General features: G+C 46.9%; 3 protein-coding genes across 8 annotated transcripts in view; 2 read left to right on the top strand and 1 right to left on the bottom strand.

The window, feature by feature from the left end:
• The window catches only part of HECTD4 (HECT domain E3 ubiquitin protein ligase 4), a 68,316-nt gene extending 55,268 nt beyond the window's left edge, over positions 1-13,048 (top strand). For all 4 annotated transcript variants that reach the window (XM_065033463.1, XM_065033459.1, XM_065033460.1 and 1 more), the window contains exons 63-76: positions 269-492; positions 574-725; positions 922-1,028; positions 1,559-1,682; positions 2,405-2,595; positions 3,177-3,323; positions 4,446-4,565; positions 4,688-4,843; positions 6,159-6,262; positions 7,200-7,421; positions 7,850-8,016; positions 8,562-8,757; positions 9,598-9,820; positions 10,290-13,048. In XM_065033463.1, the coding sequence (XP_064889535.1) occupies positions 269-492; positions 574-725; positions 922-1,028; positions 1,559-1,682; positions 2,405-2,595; positions 3,177-3,323; positions 4,446-4,565; positions 4,688-4,843; positions 6,159-6,262; positions 7,200-7,421; positions 7,850-8,016; positions 8,562-8,757; positions 9,598-9,820; positions 10,290-10,426 (2,270 nt within the window). In that variant the 3' untranslated portion in view covers positions 10,427-13,048. The remainder of the gene's footprint in view (positions 1-268; positions 493-573; positions 726-921; positions 1,029-1,558; positions 1,683-2,404; positions 2,596-3,176; positions 3,324-4,445; positions 4,566-4,687; positions 4,844-6,158; positions 6,263-7,199; positions 7,422-7,849; positions 8,017-8,561; positions 8,758-9,597; positions 9,821-10,289) is intronic.
• A 440-nt stretch (positions 13,049-13,488) lies between these two features.
• Positions 13,489-22,563, bottom strand: TRAFD1 (TRAF-type zinc finger domain containing 1). Of its 2 annotated transcripts, XM_013372144.3 has the most exons (11): positions 22,216-22,561; positions 20,707-20,842; positions 20,581-20,634; positions 19,145-19,412; positions 18,226-18,495; positions 17,444-17,517; positions 17,041-17,256; positions 15,667-15,775; positions 15,039-15,354; positions 14,449-14,521; positions 13,489-14,353 (listed from the first exon to the last, which is right to left on the bottom strand). In XM_013372144.3, exons 1-11 carry the CDS (start codon positions 22,263-22,265, stop codon positions 14,309-14,311), a joined length of 1,611 nt encoding a protein of 536 aa, XP_013227598.2. In that variant the 5' UTR covers positions 22,266-22,561; the 3' UTR covers positions 13,489-14,308. The 2 variants fall into 2 exon arrangements, with proteins under 2 accessions (XP_013227598.2, XP_005498378.2); XM_005498321.3 differs by lacking the exon at positions 14,449-14,521 and having other exon boundaries at positions 14,004-14,353; positions 22,216-22,563.
• Positions 22,510-23,782, top strand: part of NAA25 (N-alpha-acetyltransferase 25, NatB auxiliary subunit) — a 28,179-nt gene continuing 26,906 nt past the window's right edge. Inside the window, exon 1 of one of the 2 annotated variants that reach the window (XM_065033507.1) lies at positions 22,510-22,680. In XM_065033507.1, coding sequence (XP_064889579.1) covers positions 22,623-22,680 — 58 coding nt within the window. In that variant the 5' untranslated portion in view covers positions 22,510-22,622. The remainder of the gene's footprint in view (positions 22,681-23,782) is intronic. The other variant, XM_065033506.1, reaches the window with a different exon arrangement.

The raw sequence follows: 23,782 nt of genomic DNA, 5'->3' as shown, positions 1-23,782 counted from the left end.
TTTTTTTCATTACCATTGTAGTCACTCAACTAATAATTACAGTACAGGGCCAGAACAGGAGAAGGCGTTCTGTTCTCAATCATAAATGGGGCACCAGAGTGCAGAAAGGTCGAGGCTGCTGGTAGAGTTTTTCTGAGTGACTTTTCTCTCTTGGAGCAAGTTGCATGTGATACAACGTTTTAGCTGAATGCAGAATGTGTTTTCATGTTTCAAACTCTAAACAGTTGTCATGGCACATTGTACCGTATTGCATTCTTTTTTAAATCAGGTGAGAAATTGGTCCCAGGTGCTCGGGAAGTCCTCACAGAAATATTTAAAAGCTGCGTCCATTCTGAGCAGATGCTGAGCCTGACTCCAGCCAAACCTATTAAGGTGGCTGATATCTATCTCAGTAAAGAGCAGATAAACTCCCAGACTCCTGGAAACCTTCTCCACGTGTTCTTCACAAACGTCCGCCCTCCAAAGAAGGTGCTGGAGGACCAGCTCACTCAGGTAGTGCTTTGAAAACTGTTTTCAGCATCTTTTTGTGTAACTTGAAGGCATTGGGTAATTATTCACTTTCTGTGCTGGAAGATTTTAAGGAAATACGGTGTGCCCAAGCCCAAATTTGACAAGAGCAAGTACAACAAGGCGGGCAAGGAGCAGCATCCAGTGAAGGTTGTGAGCACCAAGCGCCCTGTTACTAAACAACCTACAAAGGAAAAGTCCATGCTCAATAGTGTCAGGTTAGTGTCTTCAGCCTTTTGACGGTTGTGAAACATTTTATTTCTCTTTAGGAATCTATTTTTATTCCCTCACCCTCTGTATTTCCATGTACTGATTGGAAGAGGAAGATGTGGCTTTGAGATTATCAAGGAATGTCTTGGTTTCCTGAACAGACGAAAGAAAACTTTTCATCCTAACATTCATTTTGTCTCTTAGCCGAACAGCCTTAAGTGAGAAGAAACCTACTGTGAAGCCAAAGTCTCCTGAGAAGAGTAAACCTGAAGAGAAAGACCCTGAAAAGTCTCCCACAAAGAAACAGGAAGGTAGGAGCTGTGTAGAATTTTTCTGTAGTATTAGATCATAAAAAGAAAATACGGTTTTTATATAGACATGCTTATATGATGTAACAACAGATTCAGGTTGTCTTTGGGTTTAGTAACTTCAGGGTTTTTTTAAGTAGTGACTTTAAATGCTGTTTTTATTTGTATACCTGTAAATCTGGGCTCATCAATGCAAGTGAGAGCAAACCATGTTTGTGCAAGTCACGCAATGGTGTGTGTAGGCCACGTGAACACATTCTGCACAGAACTAACTGCCTAAGAGGTGGAGTTTTGAGGCTTTTCTTGTACAATGTGGGATTAGGATATCATGGGGTTGAACTAGGTGGTTTCTCGACTTTTATAGGAAAATTATTAAGTTACAGGAGCAAAACTGGAGGAAAGTGAAGCTTCGGGTGTTTAGAACTGCTCGAGGAATAAGCCCTGGTGGGGAGGGCAGAGCCTCCTGCACCAGCTCTTCTCCTGCGTCCACGTCATTGTCATTAACTATTTGATGGTTGTATCTTTGCTGTCAGTTCCTGAGGAGAAGTATTTGACACTGGATGGATTCCAGAGGTTTGTGGTCGACCGATCTAAACAGGATATCCGGAGCGTGTGGAGAGCGATTCTGTCCTGTGGATATGATCTACATTTTGAAAGGTAAATTTTGCAAGCCTTCTTGTAAAGGTGACACTGATCACTTGTGCTCACTTGAAACAACTTGATCCCAAGTGTTCCTATTCCAAGGAGCTTTAACCAGTGTATTAGTAACACAAACTTCTATTTGTGGCTGCAAGGCCTGTAGAGAAAAATTTTGGTTATTTTCTTAAAAATGTGCTTTAAAAGAGTCAATATACTGTCAAAATGCAGGTTCCCGACTTTCTTGTACAGAACACAGCTAACAAAATCATATGCCCTACTGTCCTTTATAGCTTCCAAACTGTATAATAAATTGGCTCGATGAGAACTGTAGATCCATCTGCTGTCTCTGGTTTCCTTCCACAACAGCTTTCTGTTCTGGGCACTGGGTGTTTGTTTAAACTGGCAGCGTTCTCACTGGGGCAGCACTAATGTACGAGAGGGAACAGTAACTTCCTTGTTAATATCGTACAAGAAGAAAGTCCCTTAAATAAATCCTCCTTATCTCCCCGTGTCAAGCCACAAGCGAATTGCCACATCCCCTTCTCCTGTACCTGCTGCAGTAAGTTTAATAGGCTGTTCCTTTTTCTTCTTATTTTAGAACAGTGAGGCAGGGTAGGCAATAAACCAGTTCATGTTCTCAAACTGGAATTTTTGTAGTGAAACAACTCTGCTTAAGAAAAGGGGAGAGCAGCAGAAGCAGCTCCCTGGTGTAAACTGCAACAGGTCCTTTTACCTTTCAGGTGCGCCTGCATTGATGCAAGACACGCTCAAAAAGCGTCCCGGAAATGGACCCTGGAAATGGATGTGGCCCTTGTTCAGTACATTAACCGGCTCTGTCGCCACCTTGCAATTACCCCAGCACGGCTCCATCCCCATGAAGTTTATTTGGATACAGCTGATGCAGCAGATCCCAGAATTTCCTGTCTGTTGAGTACGTGTAGATGGTTTCTGCAGTGGGAGAGCTGGGCAGTGCTCCTGGGCTGTCACCCGGGTGGCTGGGACTTTCCCTGGAGGTTGCAGGTTGGAGTCTGTGTGGGTGAAGGGGAGCACCAGGCCCAGGTTTACTCTCTCCAGACTGCGCTCGGGTGCAGCGCTGCCTTGGGCCAGGTTCTGTGGAAGGGGTTCTGGGATTCTCCTGGCTCAGGACCAAGCGGTGAGTCTGGCTCACAGGGGGAAGGAAGGTCAGATTGCAGTTCTGGGCCTAGACAGACCTGAGTCACCCAAATCCTGTTCTAAGCACTGAGTTTCTGTAAGGGGGTCTCCAGATAATGCAAATTCAGTGATGATGAAAGACAAGGGACTCGGACACCTAGAGCCTCAAGAGCCAGGAAAGAACATCTCAGATTGCAGCTGTTCATGCGTCTCAAGCCCCTGTGTTGGTGCACAGGGATGAGGAGGGGGCTGCTTTAGGAGGAAGCTTCTGTGGCTCCTGGACTGAAGCTGCTGGGCAGATGGGCTTTGCAGTAGGTGAGGAATCACTGCACCTCTCTGACTAGATGTTTCCCACCTCAGATGTTCCTGTTGAAAGCCTGCGCCTGCGGTTTGCGCTGCTTCAGTCTCTCAATACGACGTTGGAGACGTTCTTCTTACCGCTGGTGGAGCTGCGGCAGAGCGAGATGTACGCTCACAGCATCGCCGCCTTGCTGCAGGAGGCCAAAGGTGGGTTTGTTCTCTGAAAGGCTGCACAATGCGCAACGTTGCATTTCTTAGTATATTTTACAGAAGGTTTCAATGTGTGTATCCACGTGACAGAAATGAGAATGTGGAGGGGAGAGGGAAGGTGAAATAGTTAGGGGGTCCGATGAGTTAATAAGGTGTATTGGCTTCGTTCTCAGCCCAGTAAGCTGCACACGGTCTGAGGTGACATCCAAAAACAGCATTAACCCACCAGCGCATCTCAGTGTGGGAGCGTTTTCTTTTATTGCTTCATGTTTTTAAAGTGGTGGAATTATTCTTGCAGGTAGTTACTAGACACTGTGCGCTTTTCTTGGCCACAGAGGGAGTTGTCTTCTGTCCATGGGTGGCCTTCGAATGTGCCTTCATCTTCCTTGGGGTATCCATAGATCAAGATTCTTTGCTAGTCAACAAGCAGCAGATCAGGGGAAAGTCTGGAGCCATGTTGGCATCCTCCTTGTCATTGAAGCTGTAAAATTACAGAGATCAAGAAAATACTTACAGCGCATCAGCATTTAAAATAGTTTTACAAGGCTCCATTAGACACCAAACAAGCACAGATTTAGGTCATTACATTTCCCAAACTTGTTTTCTTCTGAAGAAGGTACCAAAGGCACCCAAGGGCTGTGTGGAAGTAGGTTTTTGTATTTGCCCGGTTAAGAAAATAAAACAACTTGTAAACTCCGTATGGGGAAGTGAGAAATGTTCAGAGGTTTTGTCTTAATAGAGCCTGTATTTATGGTGCAATGTGTCACCCGTTTTTATCGTATTTTCTTGCTTCTAGAATTGCTGTCAAAACATCTCGGATTGCTGAAAGCTATTTGGCAAAGTGTTTGTGCTTTACAGGGATTCTGGTGGAGTTGCTAGGGTCTGTTTGTATAACATTAGAATTGTGTTCATCGGTGTTCTAACCCAACAGGCTTCTTCCAGTAAACATTAGTAACAAATACTTTAAAATCAATAAATAAACTGAAGGGGTGGATTTGCCGTATCTTCTACCTGATGGAGATGAAATTATTGTTCTACTGTTGACCATTAGAGAATTTCAGAAAATAGGATTGTGAAAGGGTAGATTAACTATGCAGAAATACATGTTTCTTTCTTTAGGCCTAATCTTTTACGACACAAAGGTGACTGTAATGAACAGAGTGCTGAACGCCACTGTCCAAAGAACTGCTGATCACGCAGCCCCGGAAATCACCCTGGATCCCTTGGAAATAGTCGGAGGTACGGGAAGCACTGACCTTTTCCCAAATTGCAACCAGTCAGGTCCGGTTTAACCAAGCTCAGACACTTACTAACGCAAAATACTCTGAACATGGGGATTTTTTTCCTTTGTTTTTACACAGGGGAGATCCGCTCTTCAGAAAACTCCTATTTCTGCCAGGCAGCCAGGCAGCTGGCCTGCGTGCCGTCCTCGCAGCTCTGCGTCAAGCTGGCCAGCGGGGGGGACCCCACGTACGCCTTCAACATCCGCTTCACGGGGGAGGAGGTTCACGGGACAAGTGAGTGGGGTCGGCGGGTCCCCAGCGCGGGTGACATCGGGTGCAGTCCCGAGAACTCGCTCCGGGTGGAATCCAGGTTTTCGGCAGGATGCGGCTCCTGTACAACCTTAAGGAGCAGCGTTAGGTGTTTGTTGTCCTGCAGATGGAACAGAGTGAAGCTTCCAAGAATTAAGCAAGCCAGGTGGTTGATTTTCATGTTTTAGTTAATACAGCAGGAAGCATCAGTGCCTGGGCCTGCGACTTTGCTAACTAGAGAAAGTGAATAAAGTAATAATCTGGTTTTAAAGCATTTAGTAAGAATGTCTCTTCAGGTTGTTTGGATGCTCAGCCATGGGGAACCCAGACTGTGCTGAGAACTAAGATATTTTTTTATAATTTTTATTTTTACGTACTTGCTTGTTGGTGATGAGCTGGGTAATGCTGCTGTGGTCTTTATGGTCTGCATGGTCAATAAAGATGCCTTAAGTACTGATATAAGATACATTATCACATGTCACTGGCAAGGACTACTCGAGCATTAACAACTAAAAATGCTCATGTCCAAGCGAGGTGGTTTTGAGGACAGTTTTCAACCTGCCATTGGGAGCACGAACTGCGGCTTGTCCCAGCCAAACCGAAGAGGTGGCAAGTACAAAAAGGGTTTTGTTGCTTTAAAAGCTACCCTTAATTTTTGCAGTAAGTAGGATTAAAATTGCATCTTCCTCATTTGCGTGGCGAGACGGACAATATTTCTTGTAATCACTTTAATTATTTTAATGTGACTGGTTATAAAAATGAACCTCATGTGCGCGAACAGACATGTAACTTCACCTGAGCAGCACAGAGATGGGCTCCTTGTGACACAGGTGCTGCTTTTCAACAGAAAGTGTTCAGCAATAATAAGATTACGGTGCCTTCTCTTGGCTGTAATGATTTCCGATGCGTTGCCTCGCTGCATTGAACTGTGGCGATGCTCTGCGTTGTGAAGACAGCACCGTTCATCTAATCGAGTAATGAATGCCGTTTGCAGGCCAACTGGTGTAACAGGTGTTTGTGCCAGGCCTGCACGCCGAGCCTGGAAGCCAAAGCAGCCCTTAGGAGTTCAGCAGGGAGCAACTCAATGAATATTTTTTGCATGTAATTAAAGTATTTAAATGTGGACTTGCTGGCGCGGCTGCGTCTCCCCCAGTCGTGTTTAGCCACGTGGCTGTGCAGTCACAGAGGTGAAGGGTGCAATCTAAGGCTCAAAACGGGATTTCAAGGAGAAATTCTGGGTTAAAAGGAAAGTGGTAACAAGCCTCAGAGAGCATTTCATTATTTTGCCCCTCTCTTTCAGGTGGGTCTTTCCGTCACTTCCTCTGGCAGGTCTGTAAAGAGTTACAGAGCTCCTCGCTCTCCCTCCTCCTGCTGTGCCCCAGCTCTGCCGTGAACAAGAACAAGGTGCGGTGTGTCAGTGCGGGGAATGAAGCCGCTTTTCTCTTTTTGAACGCTCGTGTTTGAACAGGAGTGGGACACGGTCGGTTCAGTGTCGGCACATTCACCAGAAAGGCCTCACATGCCTGAGAGCGCTCCGGGTTGCACTTCGGGTGGCACCGCGGGCACTTGAAAAAGCAGCCGAGGAGTCAAACTGCAAAACGCAGCAGAATTGAGACTCGTGGTCAAAGTTCGGTGGGAGTGGATCTGGTTCAGTTGTCCATCCCAAACAAGTCGTATTCTGCTGGAATTACTCAAGGGATGTCAGCAGGAAAGTCAGTCCCATTGATTGTAGAACAAGACGCTCCCTCCCTGCTATTTAATGCATTTTTAGTGTCCTCTTACTTTATGCAGTAGATGGATGGATGGATGGATGGATGGATGGATGGATGGATAGACAGAAATAAGAGATAGTTTGTGGCCCAAAGAATTTGCAGTATTTTCGGTATAGTTCCTTCCTAGGAGTATCCACAAGGCCGGAAAACTGCTCATTTCCCTCAACTTAAGAGCAGCTGTGTAGCAAACCTGGCTTTGCATGTCCAGACTGTATTTCAGAAACATCCCACAACTGAAAGGCTTCGATATCAAACTAAGAACACAGATACAGGAAAGTCTTGTAAATGCTTATTAATGGAGCTTGTAAAAGCGGGGCAGTCAAGGAAACCATCTGAATGGCATTGCTTTTGATTGTTAAGTAATAAGATAACATGATCTATCACTGTATAATATATATAGGCTCCATGCTGCACTTGAGCAAATCCTTTTGTAGCCAACTGAACAGTATTTGTTGTGTTCAAATCAGGATTTTCACAATCCTGTTAACTTGTGGACCCCCAGGTTGTGCACCGGTTATTAAATACGGCTTTGCACGTGCTCTATTTTTTTCATTTGTCTGTTTCTGAAGGGCAAGTACATTTTGACGCCCAGCCCCATAACCTACGCGGAGGAGCAGTTGTTCCATTTCTTCGGGCAGCTCCTGGGCATCGCCATTCGAGCAGATGTTCCTCTGCCACTTGACCTCCTGCCGTCCTTCTGGAAGACCCTGGTGGGAGAGCCCCTGGATCCCGACGTTGATCTCCAGGAAGCCGACATCCTCACCTACAACTACATCAAAAAATTTGAAAATGTAAATAACTTCTTTTTTCTTTTCCCTCTTTGTCTTTGGTTTCCCCCACAAGCACGTTGTTCTCGCAGCTGCCTGCCCTGCGTGCTGGTGGTCGGCTTCACCGCTCGTAGATGTTTTTCACGTGAGCTGGGTTTTGAAGTGCCTCGACTCATCTTGAGTGCAGGATTTTACATCCTGGTGGCTCAGAAAAGCTGCTCAGTCTCCTCTGCTGCCTGGCACAGCAGAACTGAGGCTTCTGAAGTGTTTACTGGAACCAGGCAGTGCCAAACCAGAGAAGAACCTGCCAAAGCAATTACCGACTTGCATTGCCCGTGGTGTCTCCGGATGATATAACGCACTTTGTACCTTGTGGTGATGCCTCAAATGAGTTACAAGAATAACGCCACGACACGCTGGTCATCAGGTGCTGTTCTTGTGTTTCGCGACAGATAAACGATGAGACGGAATTGGAAGCTCTGTGTGCGGAGATTGCGTCTCAGCACCTGGCAACAGAGAGTCCCGACTGTCCCAACAAGCCGTGCTGCAAATTCACCTACCTGACCATGACGGGGGAGGAAGTGGAGCTTTGTCCCAGGGGCAGGCACATCCCCGTGGCGTGAGTAGCAGTTGTCTTGGCAGGATGTTGCACAGGGTTACGTGCTAAAGAAGCATCTCTGGAATAATTTTCCAGGCACCAGGCTCTCCAGATTTGCTTTTGTAACACGCTGAAGGCTGAAATGATGTGGGAAAGCTTTACGTTTGCTGGCAGGAACTTGGAATCTCTGGCACTGCTGGTTGTTCTGTACAAAAGGGAGAGCTGAGGAGCACAGCTCAAGTAAACACCCAGTTCTGAGACTTGTGAGAATGGGCAAGAGAGGAAGCTGAGGGAAGTGGAATTAGATTGGGAAGCACCAGAATGCAAATAGCTTAATGCTCGCTCCTGGTTATTCAAAGCAGAATCTCCCCGTAAAACCCTCCTGTATGGGAGACTTACATTTTGTATTTGTAGACTTTGTGGTGGGCTGGTTATTTTGCTGCCTTGTTTGTGGAATATTTGTAGGATAGTTTAGTGAAGACCAGTTTGTGTCTAATCTGTCTCATGCGCGGGGTGAGGCGTTCGTACTCACTCTCCTCTCTTGTCCCGAATCTCTGCCCCTGCAGGTGGGAGAACAAGGACGTGTACGCAGCAGCGATCCAGAGCCTGAGGATGCGCGAGCTGCAGACGCCGGAGTGCATGACGGCCGTGCGTGCGGGCCTGGGCTCCATCATCCCCCTGCAGCTCCTCACCACGCTGACGCCTCTGGAGATGGAGCTGAGGACCTGTGGGCTTCCCTACATCAACCTGGAGTTCCTCAAGGTGTGAAAAACTAGGGAAAAAAGTGTGAAAAATCTTCTTCAAACGCACCTGTGTAACACATAGAGGAGGGGACGCTCCCCCTGGAAGGTGTTGGGGAGAACCTCCTGCTTATGATACAGCCAGGATGGTCCTGGTGACTCCCCGGCCTGTACTTGGACACCTTGTTTTGTTCCCAAGGAGGTTTTTGAAGTCTTTACTGGATTTGGGAAATAATAGGAATGAGGCTTGTTCCAGTGGGGACTAATTAATTTACTTTTTAACATCAAATTTTAAATGTATCTCCATTTTATTGAGCTTGACTCCATACTTGCCCCTTGAGCTAAGGGCTTGAAGAGCCATTGCCCTTATTTTGAATTGTAAATAATTTCTGAAAACCTAAAATTAATCTGTAACAGACAATTTCTGGTCCTAAAAACTTACGTTTTGTTACTGTAAGAAATACACCATGAGCAGAACTTGTGTCAGAAGTTGCAGAGTGTCCTCAACCATGGGTGTTAGCACTGGTTTGTGCTTTCTTCAAACAGCAGCAATGCTGAACTGCCCCAGACCTGCAGATTAAATAAAACAGCAATGAACGCTGCCCGTGCTACGGGGGAAACACACCGAGACGAGCCTGTTACAGAATCTGATGGGCCAAAAAGATACAAACCCACATATATTAACACTCTAGATACAAACCCACGTATGTTAACACTCTGCTATGGCTGAATTTCCAAGTGATTTTGAAATGGTGGGAGAACCTGGGCAGGGAGGTGTCATCACCGTCCCCTCAGAGCATTAAGTGTGGGGTTCAGTGCCGGGGGGGCGCAGCCACGGACGTCTCGCTCTGTTCTCCCGCAGGCGCACACCATGTACCAGGTGGGCTTGATGGAGACGGATCAGCACATCGAGTTCTTCTGGAGCGCGCTGGAGCTCTTCACGCAGGAGGAGCTCTGCAAGTTCATCAAGTTCGCCTGCAACCAGGAGCGGATCCCCTTCACCTGCCCCTGCAAAGACGGGGGCCCCGACACCGCCCACGTCCCGCCGTACCCCATGAAAATCGCCCCCCCCGATGGGGCTGCAGGTGGGTCTGTCCTCTGTCTATTTGTGTTCGTATCGGGGCTCCAGCTCTCCGTTCACTTTTCTTTTTAATTTAGAAGCGTATTTAATGCTCAAAAAGGGACAAGAGAGAGACAGGTTGTTAAGGCTGCAAATAAGAAGAGGGCAAACTTGGTTTTAAACCTTATAAAATTTAAGATAAATTAAGTACTTAAAATATCACCCTGGAGAGATAAGGGATTTTGTACTGTATTTGTCTCATGCGCTTCTAAAACGATTGGGGTGTCGGAAAAACATTGGCTTGAGGACCGACCGGGCAGCACAATGGGATTTCAGGTTCAAGATCAGGTTCGATGTGTTCCAGACAGGAATTTTATTATTTTGATACTTCTTTGATACTTTATTTTGATACTACTTAGCAAGGGGCACAAGGGAAGATGTTTTGGGGTGCTAAGGTCATGTCTCAACCCTTCCTGGCGCTGCTTTCCCCGCAGGTTCTCCGGACTCGCGGTACATCCGTGTGGAAACGTGCATGTTCATGATCAAACTCCCGCAGTATTCCTCGCTGGACATCATGCTGGAGAAGCTGCGATACGCCATCCACTACCGGGAGGATCCGCTCAGCGGCTGAGCGGGGACGGGGACGTTCCGGATCCTTCCATGACTCTGCTCACGTGGGAAACTCTTCAATTCACATCAGAGTACCTCCCGTACCACTGTGTGACGAGCTGGAGGTTAATTTATTTTCCGAACTCTCGTTCCCGTTACAATAATTACTGGAAGACTTACATTTTGTATTTGTAGACTTTGTGGTGGGCTGGTTATTTTGCTGCCTTGTTTGTGGAATATTTGTAGGATAGTTTAGTAAAGACCAGTTTGTGTATAATTTAATTTTGAAGAACCTTTAAACATGTACATTTCTAATTTTGTAATTTAGAATGGTATTACCCATGCAAACACAACATCGGTGAGGACGTTCGGGAGCACTCGGAGGTGAAGGCTCGTAGATCACTCTCCCCTGAAACATTTTTGAGTACAAAAATGGGCAGAATGGGGTGCGGGGAGGGACCCGCTGCTGGTGCCTCTGCTGCCGCAGGCAGGGATCGGATCGTGCAGGATTCCTAGCGCTTGCTTGAGTTTTAGAGCAGGAAACGTGCTGCCAAACTGCATGTTTATGTTTCCACCGTTTTCTTGCCACTTCTTAAACCATCAGCACAGGGGCAGCTGCCACAGTGGATTTGGGGTTTCGGCCAGATGCTTTTGAATAGGAAGAAAGAACAGTGAAAGGGCCATAATTCAGTTGGGTTCTTGCCCTAGATGTTCTTGAATGTCTGCTTTGCTTAGTGACAAAATAATTTATTGTAATTAAAATATTAGCAGAAACAAAATGGCTTCTCTCTGTATGGTGTAAGATGCCACAGTTTCCAGCTTATAATCTGTGACTTTATCCTATTTCCCAACAAGCTTTCAGAATAATCAGTGGTGGTTAACCACCTGTAGCTCCTTTTTGTACTCAAAAATCATTGATCTAAGAGCAAATTATCCCGGAAACACAACAGCCGAATGGAGGATGAGGCGGGGAGAAAGCACAAAGTCACGCATTCGGAGATAAGCTTCTGTTGTCTACGGGAAGATAATAGACTGTGGAGAGAGAGCAATTCTGGAGGTTTAAGTCCTGCACATTGTGAGATACGTTCTGGGCTGGTTTCAAACCAACGCACGGACACGTGTATCTCCCATCACTCAGATAAAGCCGTTGCCCTGCGCCGGGTGCATTTAGAATCGCGACGTTGCTTTGTTAATCACTTAGACCCGACTCAAGGGAGAACTGCCTGCGTGCTAAAGAACTGAGGAGCACCCGGACACCCCCGCTGTGCTGCTGGCTCAGCGCTAATTGTAAGTTTAAGTGCCAGCGCTGAGCTACAAGTTGGTTACTCCCCTCGCGACGCACTTGGCACGTCAGCCCCGCGAAGGTCTGTGATGGTGCGTGTGTGTCGCTGTGCGCTGAGGTCTCTGTTACGTGTCTCTTTGGAAGACGACAGATGCTAATTTGGCTTGTAATGGGAATGGAAAAGCTGTATTTATTGTATATTATTGTGAATATTGGGAGTGGTGAGTGCGTGGTACCTGGAAGATAAAATGTAAGAGAGAAAAGCCCAAACACGTGTGTGTGTTCTTGTTCTGTGAGTGAGTGGGAAACGTGCGTGCACCAGTTGTAGAGGTAGTTGTTGGCACACGGAGGGGAGTCCGTGTTGCCCTTGCGAAGGAACCGATCCGTGTAGGAAGAATATTTACTCTTGAATCTTGTCCGTTTCCTGGTAGAAGCGTAAATGTAGCTGAGAAATCGCTGGGAGGAGGCGCAAACACCGCTTGGAGTTTACAACGACCAACCGAGCAGAAGGAGCCGAGTTCCCAACCGGTGCCATGAGGAGACGGGCGGATGGCGGTGGAATTCTGCGGCAGAACTCGTCGCTGACAATGCGGCGGTTGGGCTTTGTCCTGGCGTAGTTTTGGGTTTAAATCGCCCGGTTCCAGCCCTCAGTGCTCCAGGAGGACTCAGCGCAGCCCAACTCCTCCCTCGCTGCGATTCCAGCTGTGAGTAAGAACCTGCTGCTACTGTCTGTCTGCTCCTTCCAGAGCACCGGGGAGTGGAGCAACCTGCGTCCCGGCCCTCAGAAGTGTGCTGTGAAGTTACTTGATATGTATTTATTACAATTAATTATTTATGATTACAAATAACAAACTTTTAGTCAATGCTGTTTACACGTTGCTGTGTAAATGAAGCTTCTTATACAGGAAAAATGTCACACCAATAAATAACCTTCATCGACTTTGGGGTTTTTTTTTCTGAAGAATGGTCTCACCCCCAAAAATAAGGAGTTGGGGGGGAGCTGGGGCTTTTGGTTTTTGTTCTTTTTATTTTACTTTACCAGGAAGGAAGAGCAGCAGCAGTTTGACTGCAGCTCAAATGGCCTTTTAATTAAAGCTTTTCTAATCATTGTTACTTCCTTGTGCTTTCAATGAACTTGACATTGTCTGTAATAGGCTTGTTTGTCAAAGCAAAGATCGGTTTGTGATTATTTTTTTTTTAATATATATTCCTCCAGAATGTAAAATTATACTAAACAATGGAAACCCGCTGCGGGGGGTGGTAGTTCTAGCGGTGTGTCCATCTCGGTACCGTCCACAGCATCCCCTGTGACGTGCTCTTGGCCATACGCTGTACACTCGCATAAAAGAGATTCTGACCATCCCTTAGAGTATCTTGTGTCCTTATTGGGGGCTGGAAGTAATGAGGAAAAGAAACCCCTCCAGGGCTGAAGCTGAGGATTAGAACTGCTGCAGGTTCTCTGCTTTAAATCCCAATTTATGGGTTAATACACTGTAATTTGTATTTACTTGGAGCAGAAATATAAGTATTTTGTACAAAAGGGACAGTGAGCACCATGATTGATGTTGCAAGCGCAGTGTTTCCCATCCTTGAGGAGCGAGGCAGATGCTCTCAGCTCAGTGTTTTAGGTGGTTTTCATACTCACCATTTCCACCCAGGTGTCCCTGTCACCTGCCCAGCACAGCCAGTGCAGGTTCCCATCTCTTGCCAGAGCCCTTTTCCCCAGAAATGCCAGCACAAGTTTGGTGCCACCTGGTTTAAATACCTTCTTTCTGCTTTTCTTGTATAAATAAATGCTAACGTTTGGTAGAAGCATCTGTAAAATGTCTTTATTTTAGAACCAAGACCAGCCATCGTTAGTCATCAGCAGAGAAAGGGCTGCAGGACCAGCCCGGCCCAGGGGTGACGAGCTCATTAACCTGCTGCTGCCAGGGGCTGTGCTGCATTAATGAGGCTGATGCCCACAGTCATTATCCCAGACCTACTGCAGCACCAATTCCTGACCCTGCGCCCAAACAGCTCCCGTACAAATTAACAAAGACCTACTGCAGGTAATAACAGCAGAACACAAATTAACACGGATTCTGAACCAGCTGTCTCTGGGTGGGGGTTCAGAAATGCCTCAAGTAGCATTTGTGACCCCATGTCACTTCCTGTAACAGCTTTTTACTGCCCCGTGTTTTGGGGACACCATTAGGTAAATTTTATTACAAGGAAGTTAGGAAGTGGACTAATACAGCAGCAACAAGCACTTCACAAAGCACCCCCAGCCCCTCTATCACTTTTGCTTTTTCTCTTGCTGTTTTCAGACCAACAAACAGCTGGACATACATGTGAAGAACGATGTCAAACATTCACTGGGTGTCACAAAAATCAAGTACAGAAACAACCCAGGAGCGTAGTTGTTGTCTTGCTGCTAATAGAGCTCACAGAAGTAAAATGCTGTAGTATAGTCTCACAAATTAAAAATACATACATATATATATATAAAATGATCACTACCTGTAAAAATTTAAATTGGTAGAAAGTCTTCTATGAATTTACTCGCGCTCAGATAAATTAGTACTCGAGTGCAGGGTAATAGTGTGCAAAGTGTTAAATGTGTGTTTTCCAAGCGGTGGATCACTTCTCCTCTGGATAATCAGACACTGGGCTCTGGGCTTTGGCCTAAAGGAAAGGGGGGAAAAAGTAAAAATGCTGTTTTCAGAGCGTACTTGATAAGGACCTCAGCAAAGCAGGGAGGCGACACCGCGTCCCCTCACCTTGGTGCTCCTGCGCCGGGGACCCAGGGGAACGCCCGACACCCCGAGGCTCCGTGCTCCCGCGGCGCTGGGGCTGCAGAACAGGGACACTTTGAGCGGACACAAACCCACCACTCAGGGCTCTTACTGTGGGATTAACACGGGTCCTTCCTGCCAGGGAGAAGCCCCTTGTGCTTCTCCTGAGCCCAGAAGAACCAGCTCCTATTCAAGAGCAAAGCTGAGAGCATTACAGTGAACAGAAAACAAGGCATCATCCTACGTTTTATCCCAGTGACCGTTTTGTCCATTCTGTTCTGATACAAAAGCCTCAGTTCGCTGTTTGGAACTCAGATAAGCAGCAGCCAAATTAAGCCAGGTGAAACCCTTTCTGCCGCAGGCAAATACGAGAGAACCCGGATTTGCAGTACAAGGAGCCGAGGCAGAGGACAGGGACGGATCTGTCACTGCTGCTGCCACCAGAAGAGGAGAATGTGCCAAGCCTGAGGCTGCAGCTGCACTTTGAGCAGAGCAAAGCTCCCGCAGCGCCACGGATCCCTCGCCCATCAGGGCAGCCCCAGGCAGCTGCTTGAAACAGAAGAGAAAAGTGTTACCTTGGCTGGGTTGGAGAAGGTCTCAAGAAGCCGGAGGTGAAGGATTCGGAGCGAAGGCTCTGAGCAGGTCTGGCTCGTGGTGTTGTCGCACCTGCAGAGTCACCTGCCGCTCTGTTCGTCAGCCTCCCCCCGCCAGCAGCTGCCTTCCCAGGCTGCCCTCTGGCATCCTGAGCATCAGGAGCATCAGCAGCTCGTGCTGAAGAGGACGATGGCGCATTCTCGGCATTTGCCGTGTCACTCTGTGACTTGGTCCCTCGTACAGGGTGGCCGAGCCTCTGCTGCCCAAAGCCTTCCAGGCACCAAGGAGAAACATCCCCTGAGAGGATAAGAATACAGCGCTTAACGGGAGCAATAAATGCAGCAGGAGACATTAGACACCACTCAAATAACAAAACTGGACCTAATTTCCATTCCAGCAGCACAGGGCCTCATAACCAAGATCTCTGAGGATACCAACTTTCAGTGATTTAATCTTTCTTGCATAAAACTAGACCAATGGTAAAGGACCGAAGATTTATAAATTTTGGAGACAGAACAAGGTAACAGCATCTTTTCAGATTGGAACACGCACAGTGTTCCTGCAAACACAGAGGAAAAGAGAGTGTGTAAGTTTGTGTTTTGCCCACACCTTGATGCCTGATCCGTCTCCGAGCCGGCTCTGGTGCTTCTCTTCTCTCTCTGTCGGCCGGAGGCAGCGGCTGCTGAGCGGGGAGGCCGGGGCGCAGATCACAGAGGTGCTAAAGCAAAACATATGTTTGAGTGTTTAAATGGCAGCTCCTTCAGGCTTCATTCCTGCAAAAACACTGCAGAGCATCACTCCTCAGAAAGATTTGGGTTAGCGGGGAATTGGTTTTAGGAGAGGCAGATATTGCCTGTCGACATCCGTGTTTTCTCTTACACGGAGCTTAGGAATACTCATCAAACCAGATCCAAGGACAAAAATCAAGGTAGACGTGGTTTCCAAGTCATGCTGCCCACAGAGGGCCCCTGTTGGCTATCCTGGTTATACAGACATGTTTATCTGCAGGTGAATTCCATCAGGGGACAAACAACAAGACAGAAACCCATAGGACAACTGAAAAAAGGCCTTCAACAGCCAACTCGAAGTAGATGAGTCTTCTCCTTTGTATCAAGCACTACTGTTTAGCAAAGGATAGGCTATGACATTTTATCAGATCTCACTTAATCTATGCATACTGAATTTACAATCACCAAGGAGAGGAAACGCCTAGAAAAACAAACAAAATGCAGCCTCACTAGTTTGTTAGGATTGTAAGAACATGAAATAGCAGAAAAAGAGCAAGCTCAGCATTGTCACAACTTGTCTTTAACAACAGCGAGGACTCTCGACATCCACCCCACCCCCCAAATCTGCTCTTGAAGTGCAGAGAAGCACTAAAGGTGTCTGTCCAGCATTCCTGAAAAGCACCAACAGCTTCAGCACCACCAAGACCTGGTGTTTTTTCAATATCAGAACTATCAGGCAGAAATGTCCAGAAGAATGGGAATATCCCAGCAAGCACCCTGCAGCAGCCGTCACTTCACAAACCCACCGCTTCACCCTTCGGCTGAGCTTCCGATATATTTGTGCTCTTACGCTTTCTCTTTATATCCACCCTCAGAGAAATTCCTCCATCTCCTAGATTTGTAATCTGCGTTGGCTACTTCCTCTCTTGCCTACACAAGTCATCCGCTTGTGCTCCTCTCCCATCCGAGCTGTGATTCACACATCCTGGTTTCAACACAACTTTCATGTATAGGTTCATATTGTGCAATTTCAGGGCCTTTTGTTTAGATTTTGTCATAAGGGCTTTCAAAAATAATCGTTATTTTTCAGTAAGAGCCTCAGCATGCCACAGCATTTCAGATGGGACGCGAGAGGCTTTGTTTAGGAAGATACGACACAGGGGACAGTTACTTGGATTCCTGAAATGTGCCACAGGGCTTGGCACCGCTCTTGAGTAACTGGATGTGATAGAACAGATCAAATGCTGTTCAGTACCTGATGAAGAAAGACTGTGTTCTCTTCAAGCTGGACGCCACAAAATTCACATGGAATTATAATGTCTCCTTCTGCCTGGTCAGCTTTGGCCTGGGGTGAAGAGAGGGGCCTACAACCTTTGGAGCCAAGAGCACGCAGACCATCATATTCTCGTGGATTTGGAGAAGAACTTCTTTTGCTGAACGAGGCGAAGGCACTTGCTGGGTTACAACCTGTCTGTTACACAAGCAACATGGAAAAATTAGCTCTCCTGGTGAGCTCAGATGGATTTTAAAAACCATGCTTTGCAAAGACAGAATTGCTAGAGCTCTCACAGCACCACTGAGTGAAGACCGCGCCTCTGTTCAGTCACAGTAGCAGAAAAAAGTGCGAACCCCTAGATACAGAACAAGAAAGTACTAACCTCATGGAGAATCAGATCTTCGGCAGGGTAGAGCTCCTCACAGAATTCACACGGCAACATGGTAACGTCATCGTCTGCAAAGTAAGTAAAGGTTGTATCCTCCATCATCGAGAGGTATGATGCAGTTGGATCGACTTATTTCAAAATTCCTGAGCAGCAGGCTCCTGTTCTGAGCCACAGGACAGCACCAGAGCCAACTGAGGAAACAGTGACTCTGCTCCCACTTGCTGTATTTCACATAAGCAACTTCACATCACCCTGAGTAAGAACAATGTTTTGGGGTCAAAGATAAACTGAATAAAAAAGCCAATTACTGCCTTCAATAAAACCTTTAGTACCATTTCTCCTTTCAAAATAAGCTGGTACTCCAGGTCTCCCCCCGATCTTCCCTTCCTGTCATGTTCACTTCAACAAGAAAGTTTTCAGTGGTTATTAATCTCTCATCACATATCAAGGTCAGGGATCCACTAGAGCTTTTATTTCTTCTTCCCTTGCTATCTTGCTTTAGTAATACGCCTTCAAAAGAAACTATTCTAAACACATCGCTAAGATTTTGAGGGAGCAGAGATAAAATTTAAGAAAGGAAGGAAGAATGGTACTCACAGAGTCTAATCTCCTGCGTATTAATTACCTAAACATGACTTAGAGGGAGTCTCAAAGAGCCTCCTTTTGACAGTTTAAAATATAAAGATAATATTTTGGCATTCCCAATCCAAGGATCCTCCCTTTCCTTCTCCTTTCCCTCAAATTTTAAGGGAAAAAAGAACAGCATTTATACTTACTTTTTACACGGTTTGACGTGCCAAAAGGCACTGAAGAGTCACAGGAGAAGATATCTGACCTGTCTGCTTCATTAAGACAGGCACTGGGCACAGGCTCTTTGGCATAGTAGTTTTCCCAGAAGTCGGTGGAAATTTCAGCTGCAGCGTTATTGTGAGAATTATTCTCATTTTGCAGGCTAAGAGCCAACACGTAGTCTAAATCGGCGTTCCACTCTTCATAAAGCGAAGAATAAGCGTTTTCATTTCTCTCCCACTGCTCCAGGTCATCCTCTTCAAAAGATAAAAGATTATAAATGTGAGATTATAAATCCACAACAAGCAGGTCACCTGTGTGCACCAGACTGGCTCAGCCATGAGGGTTTCACACGTGGACACTCAGGGAGGGCAGCATTTCAAAGCCTAGAAGGAGACTTGTATCAAATTCAGGAGGAAGAAGGAAAACATCCCATTTTTGTTTGTAACAAGCAAAAAGAGGAGAGAAAGAAGAGAGTCATTCCTTCTACTCCAAAAGCTTGAACTTAAGCTTCTTCACAGCTTTACGAAGTCACTGAGGAATCCACTGTGTGTCAGGCCGTGGACTGGGCTTTCACCCCATGAACCTCAGCAGTCCTCTGTTCAGCTGGTTCAAACATTTGCAGCTCTGTTCCACACTAACACAGCCCCACTCACGCTGCCTCTGGAGCTTTCTTTATTCAGTATTTTCACACAAAGCAACTACAAAACCTATACTTGGATCAGCTGCCAAATGTCAAATTAGAAGCTAATTATTACTCTTCTCTACACTCCACCTCGCTTTTGATTTGTGCTGCCGAAACATTTCTTCTGCTAGTGTCCTTGAGTGTTTTCTCTCCTACACAGCTGCTATAAATCTGCTTTTCCAGCACCTTGGGCCTTCTCCACAAAGGCCCAGCACAGTTACCTGATTTGAGATTGTTTCTGATGTCTCGGAGGACGTGCAAATCCGCATCCTCGGTGCGAGGCACCGCTCTGCTTCCTTTTACGTGTTTCACCTCCTGTCCACAGACTCGAGGATGCTCTTTTAGATCCTTCACCATTATGTTCAGGCCGCACCCAGGACACGGCTCAGTCCTCGCTCCACAGAACATCTCATGGTCCTGGAGCTTGTTGAAAGGGAGCTGTATGTCACAGTACTGGCAGAGCACAGGGCGCAGAGGACATGCTGACGCCTGAAGAAAGAACGAGGGATTATTCATTATATACAGAAGACTAAGGCAAGGGTGGAGGGAGGTTCTCAGTTTGCTTAAGAGTGATCTGTTGTTTCTTTAGCCAGATCCAAAGCTACACTGAAGAATAGCTTGAAATAAGATCCTACGTGAGAAATGTAAGAACAACATGTTGTATAAGCTGTGGAGTCACACACATGTCAGCTGAAGCACTCTGAATACTCAGAACGTTCTTTTAACATCTGTGACACTTGGGCAGCAGATTGACATAGTGCTTTTTGAAGTCGGCTTTTAGATGCGGTCTTGACATCCATTGAGTACCATTAAAAAACATGTTAGTGTGTGTTACATCAGGGAACAGATTTACAGCACGTTTACTACTCAAAAAGAATTGCTTGCATATGATTCTTTACCCTACACTGACAGCTAAGTTGCCCTTCAAAAGGGGTTAAACATAGATTAAATAGACGTTATAATTGCAGATGCTGCACTAGTACATCATCATTTGCTCTATAAACAAAATTAAAAGCTCTACATGCAAATGTGCAGGATAAACTACTTCCAGGGGTTTAAGCTGGACATATCTTCACAGAAAACCCTTTTTTCCTCACCAATAAGACGACTTGTGTGGCACTTCCAGAGCTGTCTTTAAACGAGCCCATAGGGAGGGAAGCTACTGACATTTATAACCAGATTGCCTGTGAGAGCCGCCAACCGGATTCGGAAGCTCAGAAAATGTCCCCGTGTCCCATTTTAGTTTATTTTACAAGCTATTTTAAAAGTCTTTTTGGACACAATGAGCTATTTAAACTCATCTAAATGTCTGCAGCAGAGTCAGAAATGCGTAATACTAAAGTAATGAAAAAAGTCAAGTTCATCATATTCCATACTTTTGGAATAGCATACCATTTCTCATCTTCATCACGAATAATAAGGGCAAAAATCACTGATTTTCACAGATACCCCTTTTATAAGAAGGCCTGAGCAGGCTCCACCACTTTAAGGCAGTTTCCAACCATATTCTGTAGGAGGGTTTGAGTTTAGAAAGCATGGTTCAACAAAAAGCATCCATCAAGCACAGGCTGGAACCCAGGTCTTGGCCAACAGAAAGACTCTAGAATCAGCAGAGTAGAGTATCTGCCAAGTGTCTAATCATATAAAGTCCACCAACCTCATGATCCTTCAAGAAACACTTTTCTATCTTCATCCTACACTTGCAGGTAACCTACAATAAACAGACCGCATGAGATTGATTGCCACAGAAGTCAGATTTTAAGAGGAGAAATTTGTTTCTCACCTGCACGTGTTCAGACTCAATATGGTTCTTCATTTCAGACTTTGGGATTAATTCACTGCAGTAGCGGCATACTTCAATGTTTCTGCTACAGTGGGTTTCATGCGTGATGAAATTAGCTACAGAAATATCCTTTTTGCTATGAGAAAGTCACAGAGGTTATTTTTCAGAAAATACACTGACAACAATTTCAAACAGTTTTTCATTAAAAAAAATCATAAGAAACCTTTCTAAGAATTCCTGGTTTAGAGAAGTGAGTAACTAAAGAGAAAGGCAAGCCCAGCCGGGCCGCCACGATCCTTTATAGTTGGGATATTGATGCATATACCATGCAAACGTCACAGTTTCCACGCTGCATTAAGATAAAATCAAGGTGGCTTAATTTCTGTATATGAAAGATAAATTTTGCAGCATAAACAAGTTATCACCAGGTTCAAGTTAATAAGCTAAACTGAACTGAGAAGACAAAAGTTTCTTCCTGAAAATAACTTGGCTGTGAGATGTCGAACAGTGCTCTGCTCAGAGGTAACAGAACCCGTTGGGCCAGACCTGTTCAGGGAACAACAGCAGTAACTGTGTTACTCTGTAGCCAGAATTCCCCAACTCACCTCATTTCAAAGATACTAATTTTCCTATCTTGATGAAGACACAAGGGTTACAAACACAAAGGGCACAAAAAGAACAGAACGCTTATTCCTGCCTGGAGCAGGCAGGATCATTTCTAGATGGTTGTATCATTTCCCCCCTGCACACAAGAAATCAGCCTTCAAAACACCAAAATTAACTTTACAGCCTATTGCTTAGTGTCTTCTGTGTCACAAAGGAAAATCGCTACAGCTGTTGGGTTTTCTCCCTTGCCAGATGCCAAGCAGCCAATGGCCTGGCAAAGAACAAAGTTCAACAGCAGCATCTAAACCGCACATACTCACTGCTGGCAGACAAACCAGACTGATGTGGCAACAAACTGCTTGGATTCTGATGTCTCTTTGAGAAATAAATAAATACATAAATAAAGGTTAATTTCTTTAGTTGCTTGTATTCGGGATGCAACTTCTGAGATTACATCATTATAAGTAAATGTATTACCAGCACTGGACCTTCTAAAGAAAGAGAAGTGTTACCAAACAACTGCCACAACAATACCTGCCTATTGATTCTGGTTTTATATCTCTGGCTTCTAAGCCATGTACCTGCTAAAGAAAAACCTGGAGTCATGCACTTCATGTCTGCCTCACTGAAAATCAAGTCTTTATTTATATTTGAATATTTAGGCTTCTATCTAGTTGCCTGTTAAGTCAGAAACTTCAGCAAAGGCTGGGAAAATTATAAGGCATTAACAATAGACAAAGTAAACCCCAAACATTTCTAAAACGACCGTATGTTCATTATTAATTTGCGCCTTCTAGTACTTCACAGCGTTTCAAGGAAATATATAGCGATTATTTATTTAACGGCTGAGCTCACCCGCCCAAAGGACAAGTCAATACACAGACATTCGGTTTCGTTTCTTACCAGTTTCCACACAGCCGGGTCTCCGCCTCGCTCACTGCAGCTATGGCCATTTTGCTGTCGGGGGGCTGAAGGAGAGGCACTCCCGGCCCCTCAGCCCCTCGGCCTCGTCTCCTCCGGGGGTCCCGGGGGCCGCTCCGCTCCCCCAGCCGGGGGGTGTCCCGGGGCTCGGGGAGCGGCGGGAGGAGGAGACACCCCCGCCCTGGGCAGCACAGGGAAGGGAAGGGAAGGCGGCTGCGGGGGGTGGACCGACCCAGCCCGGAGAGCGGAAAACCCTGGCCCCACTCCTCCAGCTCCCGGGGAACCCACAGCCGGGCCCGGCCCCGCCCCGCGCTGCCTACCGGCCCCTTCTCCCCCGCCCCCGGGCCGGCTGGGCCGGCGGCTGCGCACTGCGGTTCTGCGCTCTCATCATGGCGGCGCGGGGCCATGTGCAGGACCCCAACGACCGGCGCCTGCGGCCCATCTACGGTACGGACCCCGCGGCCCCCCGGCCCCGCTGCCCCGGCCCGCCCCGCCGCCGCGGCCTCGTGGGGGCGGCCCGGTTCGCCCGGGAACGGCGCGGAGGGACCCGGCGGGCGGCCCGGCCCGGCGAGCGCTGGCTGGCTGGCTGGCTGGCCGGCCGGCGGGCCGCTCCGGTGGGGCCCTGCCCCGGCGGTGGGGGAGCCCCGCGCTCCGCTCGGCGGGGTTCGGCCGCTGCCCGCCGAGCCCGTGCGGAGCTGCCGCGGAGAGCGGGCCCGGCCCACCCCGCGGCTGGAGGCGGGAGTTTGGCCGGGCCGGGGGACCCGCGCTCGGTTCCCGCCGCGGGTTTTGCCCTGGGCTCCCCCCGGGACCCCCGGCCGCGGGGGGAGCGGCGAGCGCAGCCGGTCCCTGGCCGGGCCTCGCTCCGGGGGGCGGGGGGTTTGTGCCTCTTTCTCTCCGCCAAGGTAACTTCGGTCGGTGTTTGTTTTCTGCTGCCGAGAAGTTAGAAATTGATTGATTCATAAAAGGAACAAGAGCGGTCACGGGAAGTTGAAGTTGTGTGTTGAGGTGTTGTGGCACAGGCTAATTGCGGTGTTTTGAAAATTAATTGGGAGACAAGAGTGAAGTAGTTAGAACGAGACGATTTTGTTAAGAAACTTCTCGTATGAAGCTGTCCCTGAATACTTCTGAGGATATTACATGCAGTTGGGGATTGCTTAAGAAACTGTAGACAGGCTTGTCCCTGTTTATGCAAATACAGAGAAAAGAAAAATACTTCCCTAGGCTACAGTGTCGTTTCTTCCCTAAAACTGAAGGTGGGATAGAGATTTTGAAAAATGTTCTCAACTTTTTCAACACCAGAAAAAAGTCTCTCCCTACCAGGCTGGTGCGAGCTGCCCTCGTTTGGGGATGCGGGTGCTTTGGGAGCATCCTTTGCTGCTGAGGTGGTGAGGATGGTGCTGTAGAGACTTGCACCCGCGATGGGTTCCGGTGAAATGGAGGAAGATAGTTGTGTTTGATTAGAAGTGTTTTAAAGTCCATTGCATAATTGTGAGTGCAACTGTGCACTTTGTCTTTATGTAACAATTTTAAGTTTTTTTCCTTAGTTTTC

Source organism: Columba livia, chromosome 17, assembly GCF_036013475.1.
Source record: "Columba livia isolate bColLiv1 breed racing homer chromosome 17, bColLiv1.pat.W.v2, whole genome shotgun sequence".
Lineage (NCBI taxonomy): Eukaryota > Metazoa > Chordata > Aves > Columbiformes > Columbidae > Columba > Columba livia.
This window is presented reverse-complemented; position numbering and strand designations above follow the sequence as displayed.

Coding starts and splice junctions, on each gene's coding strand:
- TRAFD1 (XM_005498321.3), bottom strand. CDS start 22,265: ATGGCCATAGCTGCAGTGAGCGAGGCGGAGACCCGGCTGTGTGGAAAC. Junction 17,257..17,443: donor AAGATCTGATTCTCCATGAG/GTTAGTACTTTC, acceptor CTTGTGTAACAG/ACAGGTTGTAACCCAGCAAG. Junction 14,354..15,038: donor CCTTCTCCAACCCAGCCAAG/GTAACACTTTTC, acceptor CCTTTCCTTTAG/GCCAAAGCCCAGAGCCCAGT.